This window comes from Brachypodium distachyon, chromosome 1, assembly GCF_000005505.3.
Source record: "Brachypodium distachyon strain Bd21 chromosome 1, Brachypodium_distachyon_v3.0, whole genome shotgun sequence".
NCBI lineage: Eukaryota > Viridiplantae > Streptophyta > Magnoliopsida > Poales > Poaceae > Brachypodium > Brachypodium distachyon.
Genome location: NC_016131.3, coordinates 32,756,896 through 32,772,780, shown reverse-complemented (window position 1 = coordinate 32,772,780; position 15,885 = coordinate 32,756,896). Strand labels below are relative to the sequence as shown.

The 15,885-nt window shown below is 48.5% G+C and overlaps 2 protein-coding genes across 4 annotated transcripts; one reads left to right on the top strand and one right to left on the bottom strand.

Moving 5' to 3' along the window:
* Positions 1 to 811: 811 nt before the first annotated feature.
* Positions 812 to 12,731, top strand: LOC100839655 (protein argonaute PNH1). The gene is made up of 23 exons (XM_003560568.4): positions 812 to 970; positions 6,462 to 6,932; positions 7,046 to 7,257; positions 7,373 to 7,519; positions 7,617 to 7,750; positions 7,862 to 7,971; positions 8,140 to 8,246; positions 8,531 to 8,669; positions 8,800 to 8,916; positions 9,249 to 9,356; positions 9,446 to 9,517; positions 9,616 to 9,738; positions 9,848 to 10,007; positions 10,090 to 10,211; positions 10,328 to 10,465; positions 10,571 to 10,713; positions 10,821 to 10,883; positions 11,092 to 11,155; positions 11,230 to 11,365; positions 11,623 to 11,696; positions 12,026 to 12,120; positions 12,217 to 12,248; positions 12,349 to 12,731. Exons 2-23 carry the CDS (start codon positions 6,537 to 6,539, stop codon positions 12,516 to 12,518), a joined length of 2,862 nt encoding a protein of 953 aa, XP_003560616.1. The 5' UTR covers positions 812 to 970; positions 6,462 to 6,536; the 3' UTR covers positions 12,519 to 12,731.
* LOC100846689 (pentatricopeptide repeat-containing protein At1g31430) lies at positions 11,826 to 15,817 on the bottom strand. Of its 3 annotated transcripts, none has more exons than XM_014896596.2 (4): positions 13,775 to 15,817; positions 13,207 to 13,333; positions 12,860 to 13,018; positions 11,826 to 12,477 (listed from the first exon to the last, which is right to left on the bottom strand). In XM_014896596.2, the coding sequence occupies exon 1, from the start codon at positions 15,792 to 15,794 to the stop codon at positions 14,211 to 14,213; it is 1,584 nt and encodes a 527-aa protein (XP_014752082.1). In that variant the 5' UTR covers positions 15,795 to 15,817; the 3' UTR covers positions 11,826 to 12,477; positions 12,860 to 13,018; positions 13,207 to 13,333; positions 13,775 to 14,210. The 3 variants fall into 3 exon arrangements, with proteins under 3 accessions (XP_014752082.1, XP_024312646.1, XP_024312645.1); XM_024456878.1 differs by having other exon boundaries at positions 14,372 to 15,817; XM_024456877.1 differs by having other exon boundaries at positions 11,831 to 12,477; positions 13,207 to 15,817.
* Positions 15,818 to 15,885: the final 68 nt, after the last annotated feature.

The following is a 15,885-nucleotide window of genomic DNA, read 5'->3' as shown; positions in this document are numbered from 1 at the left end:
TCTAAGCATTTCTTGGCTCATAGAGAAATTTGCAGGAGCACATGATGTTTGCACTCAAAACTTTGGAGCAAATTCAATCAACTAGAAGACATGATATTGCGTCTGCATTTTGAATCTCTAAATCCAAGAGGCTCTAAAATTGACGTGTGGCCATGAAACGGCAGTGTACTTCCGTTCCTCGAGCCCGGTTCTCACTACAACCCTACCCACAAGGCCACAAACAGTTCCCTGGGACTGTATTGATGGTCAGCCGGCCGCTCGGTCCACCGGAACAAAAGAAAAGCACAAAGCTCGGTGACCGTGCCCGGTCTGGGTACACAAAGCTACTATCGATTTTCCGAAACTCCTTTTCTCTCTTTTCGGGCAGCGGCTAGTCGCTTTCTCTCCCTCCCTCGCTCGCGTGCATGCATGTAATATTGCTTTCCCTCCGCCGCTTTTGCTCGGGACCTCGGACCAACGACGACGACGTAAGCTTCTCCTTCGCCGCCGCGCGCTTTGTTTCGGGCGTAAAAAGAAAAACATTCCCAAGTAACTTCGGTCGTCACATACGGCGTCTTTCCCGAGTTTTCACCGTGTGTACGTTAAAGCCACGCGGTAAATTAACCCTACATTGTCAAGGGAAAAAGAATTGTAGAAGCGGGGGAGGAGTAAAAAGACAGCCGCCGCTTTGTGCGTGCGCGAGCACTGGCGTGCATGGCGACGGAGCTTTAGCTAGGCTGCATGCATGCATGGCCCCGGCCTAGCTATTGCTAGCTAGCTTTGCTTTCGACTTTTCCACGGCTTTATTATATAAGCTTAGCACCCCCTCCGGCTCCACGGCAATTCGGATGGGATCTTTAGCTTAGCCATTGCCGCTTGCCACCAGTGAAGGGGAGTAGTCGCCGAGGAAGGCTTCCATAGCTAAGTGAGCTACTTGGAAGAGCTGTTTGGATTTCGGACACACCTTCCCTCTTCTCTCATCAGGCATCAGGTACGCTTCTTGTCGTTGTACAGCTGGTGGCTTTAAATTATCTTTTATCTTTTTCTATGTGCGTACCGTAAGTTTGCCCAAGTTTACTATAAGTTCATCGTTGTTTCTTCGAAAGATTCATGGGACTTGGCGTTGGTGATGAGCGATTGACTAGCCCGTAGCGCCGTAGCCCCAGCTAAGATAGCTAGTACAACTACTCTACTGTACATGCTCTGCTGCTGCACATTTCGCACATTTTGCTGTGGATTCGCTTGCTCGTTGGTTTCCTTATCTTTCTTTCCTTTTGATGCGTTGCGGGGTGTTGGGTCGGCGCTTTTGAGGAGAGCCAATGCCGCTGGATAGATGCAACCTGCAACACCAAGAGAGGGGAAGCCGGCTTTTTTGGTTGCCCGCCCCAAAGGCCCCCTCTGTCGAGATCCCAGTCACACATCACGGCCTTGTACGCGCGCACGTCTCTTCTGCTTGTTCTCTGCCGCCCATTAAATGCATGCAGGCGAACCTCTTCTTCAAACTTCGGTAGAAGTCATGATTGCCTCGCTTGCTGCCTTCCTCCTCGTCGTCTTCTCCTGCCGAGGCTCTGGACTTGCTTTCTTGCCTGCGCCATAGGGTACCCTAAACTGATCCCTAGTCCTCTTTCCCTTCCACCGGAAGCAGTACAGTAGTATCGCTCATACATTTGTCATGCCATGGAACATTGGAACGTCATAAAAAAATAACAATTTTGAACATGGCAAGTTATTACATAACGCTAACGCTTGGACAGCACATATGATAATTTGTAACATCCTCTGTTATCTTTTTTTTTAGATACCACCCTCTGTTTTTTTTTCCGGATACCATCCTCTGTTTTTTGTTTCAGAGTAAACTAGATCTATTCTTAGGAGCAGTAAACTCAAACCCACATGACATTTTGCTGCTCAAAGTAGGCACATAGGCAAGGACGAGTGGACGACAACATAGATCATGCAAAGATCCCGGCATCTCTACTAATGGAAAAGGAAAACCAACTGAGAAAAGAAAAAGAGTTCAAAAGCAAGCAAGCTTCTTTTATTTCACTTTAGTTCATCTCACAACGGTTGAAAAAAGAAGAAAAAACTACTGCCAGCGCTTTCATGGGTCCGCGCCAAAAGCCTCTTTCTGCAGAGCATTTCCTCCCTCCGTTTCTTTTTCCTCTCCTTTCACCCCCATCGACGAGGGTAAAAGCTAGGCAGCCAGCTAGCTAGCTGAGGGAGTACTGCAGCTGTAGGTAGAGTGACTCAGCTGAGTGACCCCTATCCTACCACAGGTCACCCATCGCCCCCATCCGTCCGTCTATCGGGCCGTGTCACTACCTATAAATATATTGTGTCGATCCCGATCGCCCGGTACGTGACGGGCCTGCCTCTGCCTCGAGCCGTGCTCCGGCCGGTCGGGGTGCACAGTCACAGCGCGCCCCGCCGGCCGACCGACGTGACCGGTGGATTTTACGTGCACGCGCGCGCGCCCGGCGGCCGTTACCCTTGCCTTGCCCCGGCCACGACGTGCCCGTACGGCGGCGGCAGCAGCACTGGCCCCGCCCCCGGCCCCACTGCGTGCGTCAGCGTCCGACGCTAGTATAGTTGATTTGATTTGAAAATTGGTGTGTGGGGGCTCGCGTGCGCTGCCGCTACACGCTAGCCAGCCCCCCTTGATGTCGTGCGTGCCAGTTAATTTTTGGCGTACCTTTTGCCCCAAAAACGGGTGCGTTGCACGTACGGTGTTTTTACTTCATCGTTTCGCCGTAAATAAATAAATATAAGCTTTGGCCTCTGGGCGGGAGGCGCCTTTTGCTTTGCTGGAACCTATATATACCTGCGGTGTCCTCCGCTTTTTTTTGAACTACAAGGGGAGGCATGCTACACGCAGATTTTGTACGAAATGTTGCGCAAACAAGGCATGCAGATCCATACCTGAACTATATATGTTCCCAATTGACAAATGAACTAGCTAGCCATGTTCGTAAGAATTACACATCGGTAAATGGCCAAAAGTAGGCTCACCGATGAAAGGAAGAAAGAAACCATTGCTCCCAAAATCAGAGACAAAAAGATCCACCGTCCGGCCGCGCGTGGTTCCTTCTCCGGCTCGGGACCAACTGGGTATGGTAGCTCGCGCGCGTGGCTAGCTGACCCGGCGATGCCACGCCAAAGCCCGCGTGCCATTGGCGTGTACGTGCCCCGCGTGCGCGCATGCATGAAAGGGCCCCGGCCAACCAGCGCGGTGGGTGCGCGCGCGTGCCCCCGGCCGGCAATCAGTTCCGGGGGAACGCATGGGCTGTCCATAGCTTGAATTGTTGCCCCTTTTTCCCGTGCTTCGGCCCCTCTCGATCGACCCCTCGACGTTTGGCCTTGGCATTCTTCACTCTTTTTTGGTGCTAGCTGCTTGCACCGCACACGTTGCGTCGCTATCCACTTGGGCTAAAAGACGCGGAGATTGTGGACGTACACGGGACCGTGTCGGTCGTGCGTTGTTGGCACCGGACACGAGCCCCCTTTGCTTGTTTTACAGTGAAACTAATGCTATCTAATTTTCTCGACACGGTTCACGTCTATTTTCGTGATACAGCCCGGTCGTGCTCCCCGTATACAGTGATCTCCGACCCGATCCACACACCCCTGCCATTCACGTGCGCTTTCTTCCCCCAAAAGATCTTTCTCTGGTCTGGCTGCCCGGATTGCAAAAGCATATATGCATGCACGGCTCGCCATCATGATCCTTTTTCCAGCTTCAACGCTGCCATGATTGCCCTGCATCAGCCGCAGCAGGTTTGCATATCTGGTTTGCTGCCTGCACCAGCACCGTCAATGATGCCTTGCCTTGCCCTCTCGCCCGTTTGTCAACTCCTCGTTCGAGTCTGAGATCGATCGATCGAGTGAGTGCGTCGTCCTCTCGCACGGACACACCTCATTTTTGTCAGGGCAGATTAGCCTCCAATGATTTTATACAGTGCTTCCGTCTTAAAATAAGGTATTTTTTCCGTCCGAAAATAAGTGACGTAAATTTTTATTTTGCATAAAGTCACTTAAGGACGGAGGAAGTAATGCGTGTAAGCGCAAAGTCCATGATAACTACTCCGATACTAAACTGTTGTCGAAATATTATATGTATCTAGACGCATTGTCAAATTCGAATCAAGAATTTAGAATCAGATAGCTGCTGAGCTTGATCACGTACGTACAGTTGACTGCCGCGGCGTGGTCCTGCGGGCGCGTATCGCGTCCCCACGCCGCACAATCGGCGCCGCGCCATGCACGCAGATCATGGGCGCCTGCGATGCACTTTGCTTTGCTTCGCACCACCACCTGTGTTTTCTTTCAGCCTTTGCGCGCCATCTCTCCGTTTGACGCAGCTTTATTGACCGGAGCAGACAGCGGCTGCGTGCTGGTAGTACCAGTACGACAGACCAGGGGAGGGGGAAGGAACGCACGCCGTGCCGCCGCAAAGAGGTGCGTCATAGCGTCGATGCTAAGGTGAACGGCGATTAGGAGACGGGGCATAGGGACGTTCATGAGAAGTTGCCTAATAAATCGCTGGTGGCCGAAGGCGATCTGAACATCGGATATGATCCAGGAGCCGCCCCCACAGCGTCGTCGTCTGCCCGCCGTAACGCCATGATGGCTCCTTTTTACTCCAACGTAAAGGAGGAGACCCCCAACACCATGCACCAGCAGCAAGCAGCCGGGGCAGACGGTGAGTGCTCGGCCCTGCACGCATCCGCTGCTGGTGGCCATGCCATGCGCGCACAGCGAGCACAGAGCATTTAACCCCACACGGCCAATTAGCCTGGCTGGGCTAGTTGGCGTGCCGTGCGCAGGCGGACTGTGGCATACGCTGGATTGCTGGATTTGCTATGCCCGGTGCCTGTAAGCTAGCAACAACAGCAAAGCTGCGGCGCGGCGGGCCTCTGAACCAAGGCGCTGTGCCGACGCTCCGCTTTGTCTCCCCTCTTTATCTCCTCGGCCCGAAAACCCCGCCTCGCCCCGCGCGTCGCGACGCCGATCGCTCTTGCTCTCTCGTATTTCTACGTGCAGTGTACTGTTCAGTTTCGTGGTAGGGGATGACTGGAAGCTTGCGCTTATTCCCTGGCTTTCTCTCTGCCCCCGTCTGCTGCCGCCGTGCCACGGGATACGGGCGCGGGGCGGGGCCAGTGTTTTTGGGGCTCTGTGTGTTGTGTGTGCTGCGGCTAGGGGGTTGATTATAGAATGCGTTTGGGCCATGAGGGATTGAGGCAGGAAGGGGGTTCTATTCTGGAATAGTGGAGTGCCCTTCCTTCCTGTCGGGGGCGGCACGCTGCCAAAGCGTACGCACGGCCGCCGAGGCCCGTGCTAGGACATTGCTTGCTGCAGCAAAGCTGGTGCTTGTGTAGGGAGCGCTCGTTTTTGTTTTCGCCGACCATTTTGCCTATGCGTCTGGTTTTCGCTAGACATGGGACCACGCTGGCAAATACTTGAATTTTTTTGTGAACTGTTGTGTTCTGGATACTGGAATTTTTATACTATAGAACGATTGTATTTTTTTTTAAAGATGAATAGGGAAACGCCGTAAGTGACAATGTTCCATGTGGATCACATGTCATAGACTGCAGGCTGTAGTACATTTCACCAGAATTTACCACACTTGTAACGTGTTAGTAAGCCGTTTGTCGACTGGCGGTCAACTCGTGGTTGTTTCTTTGTTAAGTTGGTGGTTCCCAACACCGTCGGAAAAAAGTTTTTTTTTAAAGAAAAACACATCGGTGAGTACAGTACTACTGCAGTTTTGGGCACACCCATTCTTTATCATTGATTAATCACACACATGGCCAGACTCTAGACATACTACGACTGCTCCTACCTCCTCTCAAAACAATAATACCGCCAGTACTGCCACGCACTAACGGCCAGCCGCACGAACATGCGATACACTTTTCAATAAAAATCCCCATCCTTCCCCACGCCTCGGATAAAACAGCACCATCGGAAACGCGGCGTCACACACCATCCATCTCGCGCCCCAATTAATCCATCTCCATCTACCACGGGCACGGCACATACCGTTTCTTTCTTTCCCCCCGTTTCTCTTCTACGACGACTGCCACCTTTGGTAAAAGAGATCCCGGGCGATTAAATTCCAGCCACCGCCGTGCGCCGGCGCCCTCTTGCCTGACCTGACCCGTGGGCGGATGTATTTATCGCCCCGCCCTGCGGCCGGCGTCCGCTCCCGAAGAGGTCAAACCTGCTGCAGTTGCTCCATCAGGGCCGTGCCGGTTCTAATGCCTTTCTGTCCCGCGTCGCATTGATTCCGGCCGTTTTACCTTGTGCGAGCGGAGGCCTGGCCCCCCCTTTGTTTTAATGCTTGGGACTTGGGAGGTGTCTTGGTTGAGTTCTTTTTACAGTGGGTTGAGTTCTTGGCTTCTTCGCTTTGTTCGCCACCTTGCCGCTGCTGCTGATCACGCAGAGAGGCTGTAGTGAAATTATAAGGCACACTCGCGCAGGAGGGGTCGGGGCCGGTCCTGCTGCTGCTGCTAGCGACCGCGTTGTCGGGTAACGAACTCGCGCCGGCCGCTCACATGCTGGAGGTCCTGGAGATGACGCCGCCGCCGCCGCGGCACCAGCCGGCCAAGGGGGGCGGCGGGCGCGCGGGGCAGGCGAGGAAGCAGCCGCTGCAGAGCAGCGTGGCGCAGCCCAAGGCGGAGGCGACGCCGCCGGAGGGAGCCAAGAAGTGCGGCGGGAGGCGGCGCGGCGGCCGCGGGCGTGCCAGGCCCGTGGCGGAGCCGCGGCCGGCGATGGCGCAGACGGCGGCGGCGGCGGCGCCGCCGACGCGCGCCGTCATTGGGCCGCCGGTGCCGAGCAAGGGGCTGGCGTTCTGCCGGCGGCCGGGGTTCGGGACGGTGGGCGCGCGCTGCGTCGTCAAGGCCAACCACTTCCTCGCCGAGATTCCCGACAAGGACCTTACCCAGTACGACGTAAGTCCCTCTCGCCCGTTCCGTTCCATCCAAGTGCTAGCTCGAGGAATAGAATAGCACAATCGAGCTTGAGCTTTTGTTGTTGTTGTTGTTGTTGTCGTCGTCTTTCGCAGGTCAAGATCACGCCGGAGGTGAGCTCCCGATGCGTGAACCGGGCCATCATCGCGGAGCTGGTCCGCCTCTACCGCGCATCCGATCTCGGAATGCGCCTCCCGGCTTACGACGGCCGCAAGAGCCTCTACACCGCCGGGACGCTTCCGTTCGACGCGCGCGAGTTCGTCGTGCGCCTAACCGACGACGACGGCGGCACCGGCGTCCCCCCACGGTACGCGCCACCCACATTTGCCATTCGTCGCTGCGCCTGCGATATTGGAGTCATCTCCTTTTTACGCCCATCTTCTTCATGGCTATGTCTTTATTACTGCTTGCGCTTCCTGCAGCGAGAGGGAATACAGGGTCGTCATCAAGTTTGCCGCGCGCGCCGACCTCCACCACCTCCGCCAGTTCATCGCCGGGCGGCAGGCAGACGCGCCGCAGGAGGCCGTCCAGGTCCTCGACATCGTCCTCCGGGAGCTCGCCAACCAAAGGTATTTCATCGGCGCTCGAATCTTCAGTTGCAACTTTGCAATTTCGCTATTTGCGTTCTTCAAGGGGACTGAACTGATGTGCCTCCTCCATTGCTAGGTACGTGCCGATAGGGCGCTCGTTCTACTCGCCAGACATACGGAAGCCACAGCGTCTCGGCGACGGTCTGCAGTCCTGGTGTGGGTTCTACCAGAGCATTCGGCCAACTCAGATGGGCTTGTCGCTTAACATCGGTGAGAATGAGATGCGCCCCTCCCTGTCTGGCGAATATTTGGTGCCCTCATGCATGTGATTTCCTGACCCTTGTCCTGTGCTTGTTGCTTACATGGTGATGTTGATGCCAGATATGTCGTCCACTGCATTCATCGAGCCGCTGCCGGTGATCGAGTTCGTGGCCCAGATTTTAGGGAAGGATGTCATGTCAAGGCCATTGTCTGATGCAAACAGAATTAAGGTAAATTGTGCTGTGGGGAACAAGGAATCTGGCATAGTACTACTCTGGCATGTAGTAGCTGCTATTTGGACGCTATTAGTTATGGACCATTACCTGGTTCATGTCTTTTGAGAGTGGTGTTTTTACCTAACAAAGTTATTTCGCATGTAATTTGCTCATGTCAAGCAGATCAAGAAAGCACTGCGGGGTGTGAAAGTTGAAGTTACTCACCGGGAAAATGTAAGGCGGAAGTACCGTATTTCAGGGGTGACAGCACAACCAACACACGAACTGATGTAAGTTTAGTAGTGATTCATTTTCCTTGCTCCAGTGCTATCAAGTATTAGTTGGCAATTTTCTCCACTAAGCTACTCAGGAAACATGCAAAGCATAATACACAATCTTCATTCAAAATCTAAGCATGATAGGCCTTTGAGTTTAATCTGTTTACTTTGATATATCGATTGATCCAATCAGTAAGTAGATCGATCCAATTATAAAGGGAACTGAGACTTTGAGTTACCACTCACCAGACATGCTAAACGGTGCGGAATGGGGGTTGATTTTGCTTGTTTTGCAGTTTCCCAATTGACGATCAAATGAATATGAAATCAGTTGTAGAGTATTTCAAGGAAATGTATGGGTTCACAATTCAGCATGCCCATCTTCCTTGCCTTATGGTGGGAAACCAAAAGAAGGCAAACTATCTACCAATGGAGGTACGCTCAGCGAGTCAGAAGTTTCTGTTCGTTGGTCATTTTTGTATATTGCCGTGTTATTTCTTTGTAAAAACATGTAATGTTAAAACCGGTGTTAAACATATTGTGATGTCGAGACATTTCTTGCCAGGCTTGCAAGATTGTTGAGGGCCAGAGATACACAAAGAGGTTGAATGAAAAGCAGATCACCTCGCTGCTAAAGGTTACATGCCAAAGGCCTAGAGAGAAGGAAATGGATATTCTACAGGTCGAGACTTTTCTCCAAATCATTTCAATAAAAAATAAATTTACATGTTCAGTAGGGCTGGATGTGCTATGTTTTCGTTCCAATGAAATTGATGTTGTTGTTGAACAAACCTGTGAATTTGCAAGTCATGCATGCAACATGCTCATTAATTGTCCTATCGTCAAGCTTTTGTTTTTATTTGCATGTGGTCCAACCATTCCATGCATGCAATACACCTTCAATAGATAACCACTATTACTTGCTACTAGGGTTTTGTTTCATGGAAGTTTTTTTTCCTGTTGATCAACACTGTTCTTAAACTGGCTCAGGCGACTAAATGAATTTGTTTTCAGACAGTTCATCAAAACGGATATGACCAAGATCCTTACGCGAAGGAATTTGGGATCAACATAAGTGAGAAGTTAACGTCTGTTGAAGCTCGTGTCCTTCCTGCACCTTGGGTAAGATTAGTTATGTAGTGTTCTTCTTATCTCTAGTTAACTTGTTGCTCTTTGCTAACAATGTGGACATGATATCTTGTGGATTTCAGCTGAAATATCATGACGCTGGAAAAGAAAAGGAGTGCTTGCCACAGGTTGGTCAATGGAACATGGTCAACAAGGTTAGATTCTTACATGGCCCCTAGTTGTCCAATGGTCCTTGCAGCTATCATGGCGTTGACCCCACTTATTTATCGCTAATATAAACTCATTTCTGCAGAAAGTGATAAATGGGGGCAAGGTGAGTCACTGGGCCTGCATAAACTTCTCAAGAAATGTTCAAGAAACCACTGCTCGGGGATTCTGCCAGGAGTTGGCACAAATGTGTCAGATTTCGGGCATGGTAATATACCTCTCATTTCTTATAACTATTTCTGCACATCAGAGAGGCATTTTCACAAACTTTTCGCATGTAAGAATATTTTTTAGTCTGATCTTTGCTACTGCTGCAGGAATTCAACAGTGAACCTGTGCTACCAATATATTCAGCTAGACCAGATCAAGTAGCTAAGGCACTTAAGCATGTGTATAATGTGGCACTACACAAACTCAAGGGTAAAGAACTTGAGCTTCTTTTGGCCATTCTCCCTGACAACAATGGTGCTTTATATGGTAAGTGTCTATCATGCTAATTACCCTGTGTATTTCTTCTTCTGAATCCTCTTACATTGTGTTGAATAACACTATTTTGCAGGTGATATCAAACGTATCTGTGAAACTGATTTGGGATTGATATCACAATGTTGCTTAACTAAGCATGTTTTTAAGATTAGCAAGCAGTACTTGGCAAATGTTTCGCTTAAAATCAATGTTAAGGTACTTATTAACTTTATCACATTATTGGCATGTCTAACGTAGCTTAAAGCTGTAATCGCACTTGCAACCATGCTAATTTATTACTTCTTAGACTTAATGATATGATTAAATTTCAGATGGGAGGAAGAAACACTGTGCTTGTGGATGCGCTAAGTTGGAGGATTCCATTGGTCAGTGACATACCAACTATTATATTTGGTGCGGATGTAACACATCCTGAAACCGGGGAGGACTCTAGTCCATCCATCGCTGCAGTAAGTCTTGGAGCATTACTCTGCTTCTTCCACATCAATATTATTATTAAGCATAGTACATCCATCAATATGTTCTTTGCCCCTTTTCTAATTAGCTGCTCGCAGGTTGTGGCTTCTCAAGACTGGCCAGAAGTTACGAAGTATGCTGGATTGGTGTGCGCGCAGGCGCATCGGCAAGAGCTCATTCAGGACCTTTATAAGACATGGCATGACCCTCAGAGAGGCACGGTCACAGGAGGCATGGTCAGGTAGTTATCTAGTAGCAAGTGCTCATCTAACTGATGATTAATTAAATGGTTTTTTCTTTCTTAACGAGCTACTTGAACTCATTTCCAGCGCTGCTTTTGCTATGCAGGGAACTCTTAATATCCTTCAGGAAGGCCACTGGGCAGAAGCCATTAAGAATAATTTTCTACCGGTACGCCAGTGCAAAACTTAAGAGGATAGTAGTTAAACAATGACAACCAATTTTATGCCACGTGATCCAACAAATACGATAATGTTTAGGTTACGTATGTATTGTAGAATACCCCCAAAAAACCTGTTGTTAAGGCTTTCTTGTGAGTGTTGCAAGTGAACTCCCTTATCTGTTAATTATATTAACTAATACTATATCTTTCTTCCAGTGATGGTGTTAGCGAAGGCCAATTCTACCAAGTTCTCCTGTATGAGTTAGATGCTATCCGTAAGGTAGGATACCATTGTATTTTCTTATGTAGATCTTGTAACCACTTCAGAGGTTCCTAACAAATGCTTTCTTCTAGGCATGTGCATCCCTGGAACCAAATTACCAACCTCCTGTAACATTCGTGGTCGTTCAAAAGCGTCACCATACAAGGCTGTTTGCAAACAATCACAAGGACAGAAGTAGCATGGACAAGAGTGGAAATATTTTGCCTGGTAATCTACTCATGACCTCTACATGTTAGTTTCGGATGTACTGCACATTATATTTTAACTAACAAATTGTGAACATTTTAGTATTTTAACTGTTTTTCATACTATGATTGCATATTTTCAATCATATACAATCGTAACAATGTTTTCTTAAACTACTGAAACACAATTTGGGAGAATTAATTGCTCATCATAGGATACTGTATTTACTTTGCTATTCCCTTGTCTCTCCATAACTCACTAGTTAGTCTAAAACGCAGGAACTGTTGTTGATTCGAAGATATGCCATCCAACGGAGTTTGATTTCTACCTCTGTAGTCATGCTGGAATCCAGGTAATAATATAGTACTGGTCCTTGTTGAAGGCTGACATACACTGAATTTGTCGTTACTCTGGTCCCTTGTCTTGTGATCAAGTGTTTGAGGAGACTTTAATTCTCTTTTCAAGAAAGATCTTAACGCTCTAAAAGAATAAACTAACTGATGCTTTGCTAAGTTTTAAATCATGTGATTGTACAAACACATAAAAATCTCTTACAACTTTTCAACAAGATGTCACTGTATCTGTAAAGTGTTGTACTAGAAGCATGGGAATATAATCCTAGATTCTCTACCTTGTTGTGGACTTGTGATTCCTGAAATGACTGATGTGTGACTTGGGCAGGGAACAAGTAGGCCAGCTCACTACCATGTCCTCTGGGATGAGAACAATTTCTCAGCAGACGAGATGCAGACGTTGACAAACAACCTTTGCTACACGTACGTCATGACTGCTTTGTGTTATGCTTGTCTTTTCTCTTCGCACTTCATCTTTTCAGAATATATTCTGAGCTGGTGTCTATGCTGATTTTGCAGGTACGCACGGTGCACACGCTCTGTTTCTGTCGGTATGTTATTTCTTCACTGACTGAAACATTATCCGGCTTCTTATTTTTCATAAATTGTTTGCAAGTCTGAGCCTCTCTTTGATCTTTTCTGCTCCAACAGTCCCTCCTGCATACTATGCGCATTTGGCTGCATTCCGGGCACGGTTCTACATGGAGCCGGAGCTCTCAGAGAACCACACATCGAAGAGCTCTAGCGGAACGAACGGAACCTCGGTGAAGCCTTTGCCTGCTGTGAAAGAGAAGGTGAAGAGGGTGATGTTCTACTGTTGACAAGGGAACTAGTTTTAACCACTCATAGTTCTGTGCCTAACAATGTAGAATTTAGTAGTAGGGGTTAGGTTAGCTTTCTCCCGGAAAAAGGAAGAGAAGAGCATTTGAATCCTGAACAATCTCTTGACTATCTCTGTAAAGTACTCAAAAAAGCATGTATAATAGTTCTTGCTTGGGTCCGATGGCACTAAGGTGTCGAAGTCTGGTTTTCCATGATTTCCTGAGCAGTAATATTTATATTCACCACATGCGGGTCCTCGGTATTAAACATACAGAGAAGAGTGCGAAAAAACAAAATGTGAAGGGAAAAAAGATGCAAAACTGAGAACGGTGAAACTAACCTATCTTCTCGCTGTCAACCTCTATGAGAAGGCTGCTGTGCTGGCAAACTGAACTCTGGTTAAACTAAATTCAACGAATCCAAATAATGCCTTGAGACATCTTGTCACTTGCAGTCAAAGAGAAGTTCCGACGAGTGTTGATGAGTTCGAGCTGAAGTGCTGAATTCAACAGGTGCAAGTCAAATACTGCTAGCTTAACAGGCTGATAAAACGACCAACATCTATACATGGTCGTCGTAAGAGTTGCCAAGGTGTATATTGGGTAGTACAATTAGGATCAAGGCGTATATGCACTCAGAAACAGAAATATGTGAGAAGTACTATATACGACTGGCTTGGTGACTAACCTACATTTGTAGAACAGAAAGTGTCAGATTTTTGGTCCTTTAACTCTGTTATCTATGAAGCTGAGTACCCATGGATAATTCGTCCATGGAGTGCAATCTTGCTCCGTGGATACTCGCGGATGGGTACCTGCGAACTCAAGAGGCAGGCATGGGTATCACTCCTACTCCATAGATCCATGGATACCCAAATAACTAAATAAAAATATGATATACTACATCGTTTTAGTGTTAGTATGTACATAAATCTTCAAACCTATATAATTCTTATTTGCTGCTATAATTTTCATGGACAATTAAACATTGCGATGTGCGAGTGTTTTGTTTGTTGCAGTGAAATATAAAAACTATGGTGTATTAGTTCATGTGGAGAACATGTGATGCACTTTTTCACTAATTTGCTAATGTTTGATTGAGTTTCGTGCAATAATTTCTATCCATTGCCATATCTGATGGATACTTGGGTAAATGAGGATTCAGTTGCTCAACAAACAAAACAAATAGGATGATGAACCATCAAACTAGCGACCAAGTTTTCAGAGAAGAATAAAATAGAAGACATGAACCATACCTGTGATCAGTTCCTGCAATTAGAGCTGCAAGTTTCTGACCTTCAGGGTACCCATTGACCCTCCTTAGTTTAACCAAATGAACTAAAATTTTAAAATAACACAACTTTTTGAAAAACTAGTTCATTTGTTTGAACTAAGGAGGGTCAAAGGGTACCCTAAGGGTCACCAAGTTGCACCCCTACCTGCAATGGACTACCTGAAACTAAGTGATCCTTATTTAAGGATCAAATTAACTAACTGCAGAATATTGTGCACCTGAATGTCTGTATGTTCTGAAGATTTTGGTTAAGGATTCTGCAAGGTTAAAACCAGGTGGGATTTCGAACACCCTTTTTAGTTGCTAGTGAACTGGGTTCCCGTAAGAAAATCGATCATGGTTTTTCGTTAAATCAGTGTGGTCAATGGATATTTTTGAACAGTGCTAAACTGCCATCTTCAGTGTCCCTTCACCTCGATCAAGCTGCACCCTGCAGTTTTCTTGATAGTGGGGTGTGCCATCTTGCTTCTTACTCTTATTGCATCCTCCCATCGACTGGCTGTTGCATACACATTAGACATGAGCAAATTCACATCAGGAATTTGGTAACCTTGCTCACCTATTCGTTTGGTCAGCCGTTCGCTCATCTCTACATTGCCTTGAGCCTTGCAAGCAGTGAGGAGTGCACCAAACAGTGGCATAGCGTCCTTGTTAATTTGTATGTCCCTGATCAACTTCTCGGCTTCATCTAGTAGACCAGCACGACCAAGAAGATTCACAAGACAGCTATAATGTTCAATTCTTGGTGGTATCCGATAAACGTCCTTCATTGCATGAAACTGTTTCCGCCCTTCATCAACCAAGCCACCATGGCAACATGCACTCAGCACCCCAATGAAGGTAATGCTGTCAGGCTTAACTTTACTTCTCTCCATATCCTCAAACAATTCGAGAGCTCTACCTGCCTGACCATTTGTGGCCAGACCGCAGATAATGGAAGTCCAGGCCGTGGTGTCTCTGCCTTGCATCTGTTCAAAGACCTCCATTGACTTTTTGACATGCCCACACTTGGCATACATGTCAATCAGTGCCGTGCCAAGAACTGCATCAACCTTCATCTTCCTATCTACAGCAAACTGGTGGATCCATTCACCTTGATCAAGAGCACCAAGATTGGCACAGCATGTCAGGAGAGTGACAATGGTGAACCTGTCTGGCTCAACTCGTTGCATCTGCATCTCCCGGAACAACGACAATGCCTCCTCGAAGCATCCATGCTGCACACATGCATTGATCATTGCAGTCCACATAATAAGATCCTTCTCTGAGCACTGGTAGAAGAGTACTCTCGCCTTGTCCAGCTGCCCGGCAAAGGCATATCCTGACACAAGTATTGTCCAAGAAATGATGTTCCTCGACGGCATTTGTTCGAACAATTTCACCGCTTCTTCCAAGCAACCATTCTTCATGTACATATCCAGCAGTGCATTTGCAACTGGGAGACTAAACCCAAAGACCCCATCCATGTAGGCATGAATCCTCCTTCCTAAGCTCAGGTCACCAGCTCTGGAGCATACGGTCACTGAGGTCACCAACGTCACCTTATCGGGTGTGAGACCGCTTCTCTCCATCTCCTCAGCCAAAGCAATTGCTGCAGTGTATCGGCCGCACCTAACATAGCACCTGATCATCATATTCCACACAACCAGTGCTCTGTGCGGCATTTCGTCGAACAACTTCCGCGCGACATCCGCGCGGCCCAGCAACGTGTACATGTCCATCAGCGAGCTCGCGGTGTAGGCGTCCCACCAGAAACCGGTCTTCATGGCCGCTGCATGCGCCTTCCGTCCTTCCACCGATAGCTTGAGCACCCCGATGGCCCTGAGCACGAACGGGTAGGTGAAGCTATCGGCCACGAGGCCGCGCCCGCGGAGGTCGTAGTACACCGCCATGACACGGGCGAAGCTGCCGCGCCTCGCCAGGGTCCTGATCAACAGGTTGCAGTCGCGCAGCGGCATGCCGTGGTGGCACGCCGTCGCCATCCTGGGCGTGTGGCGGCGACGCGGGACGCGTGGAGGCGCGCGCGGTCCAGCCAAGACGGAATAATTTTAGGTGCCGTGTAAGACAGATGAT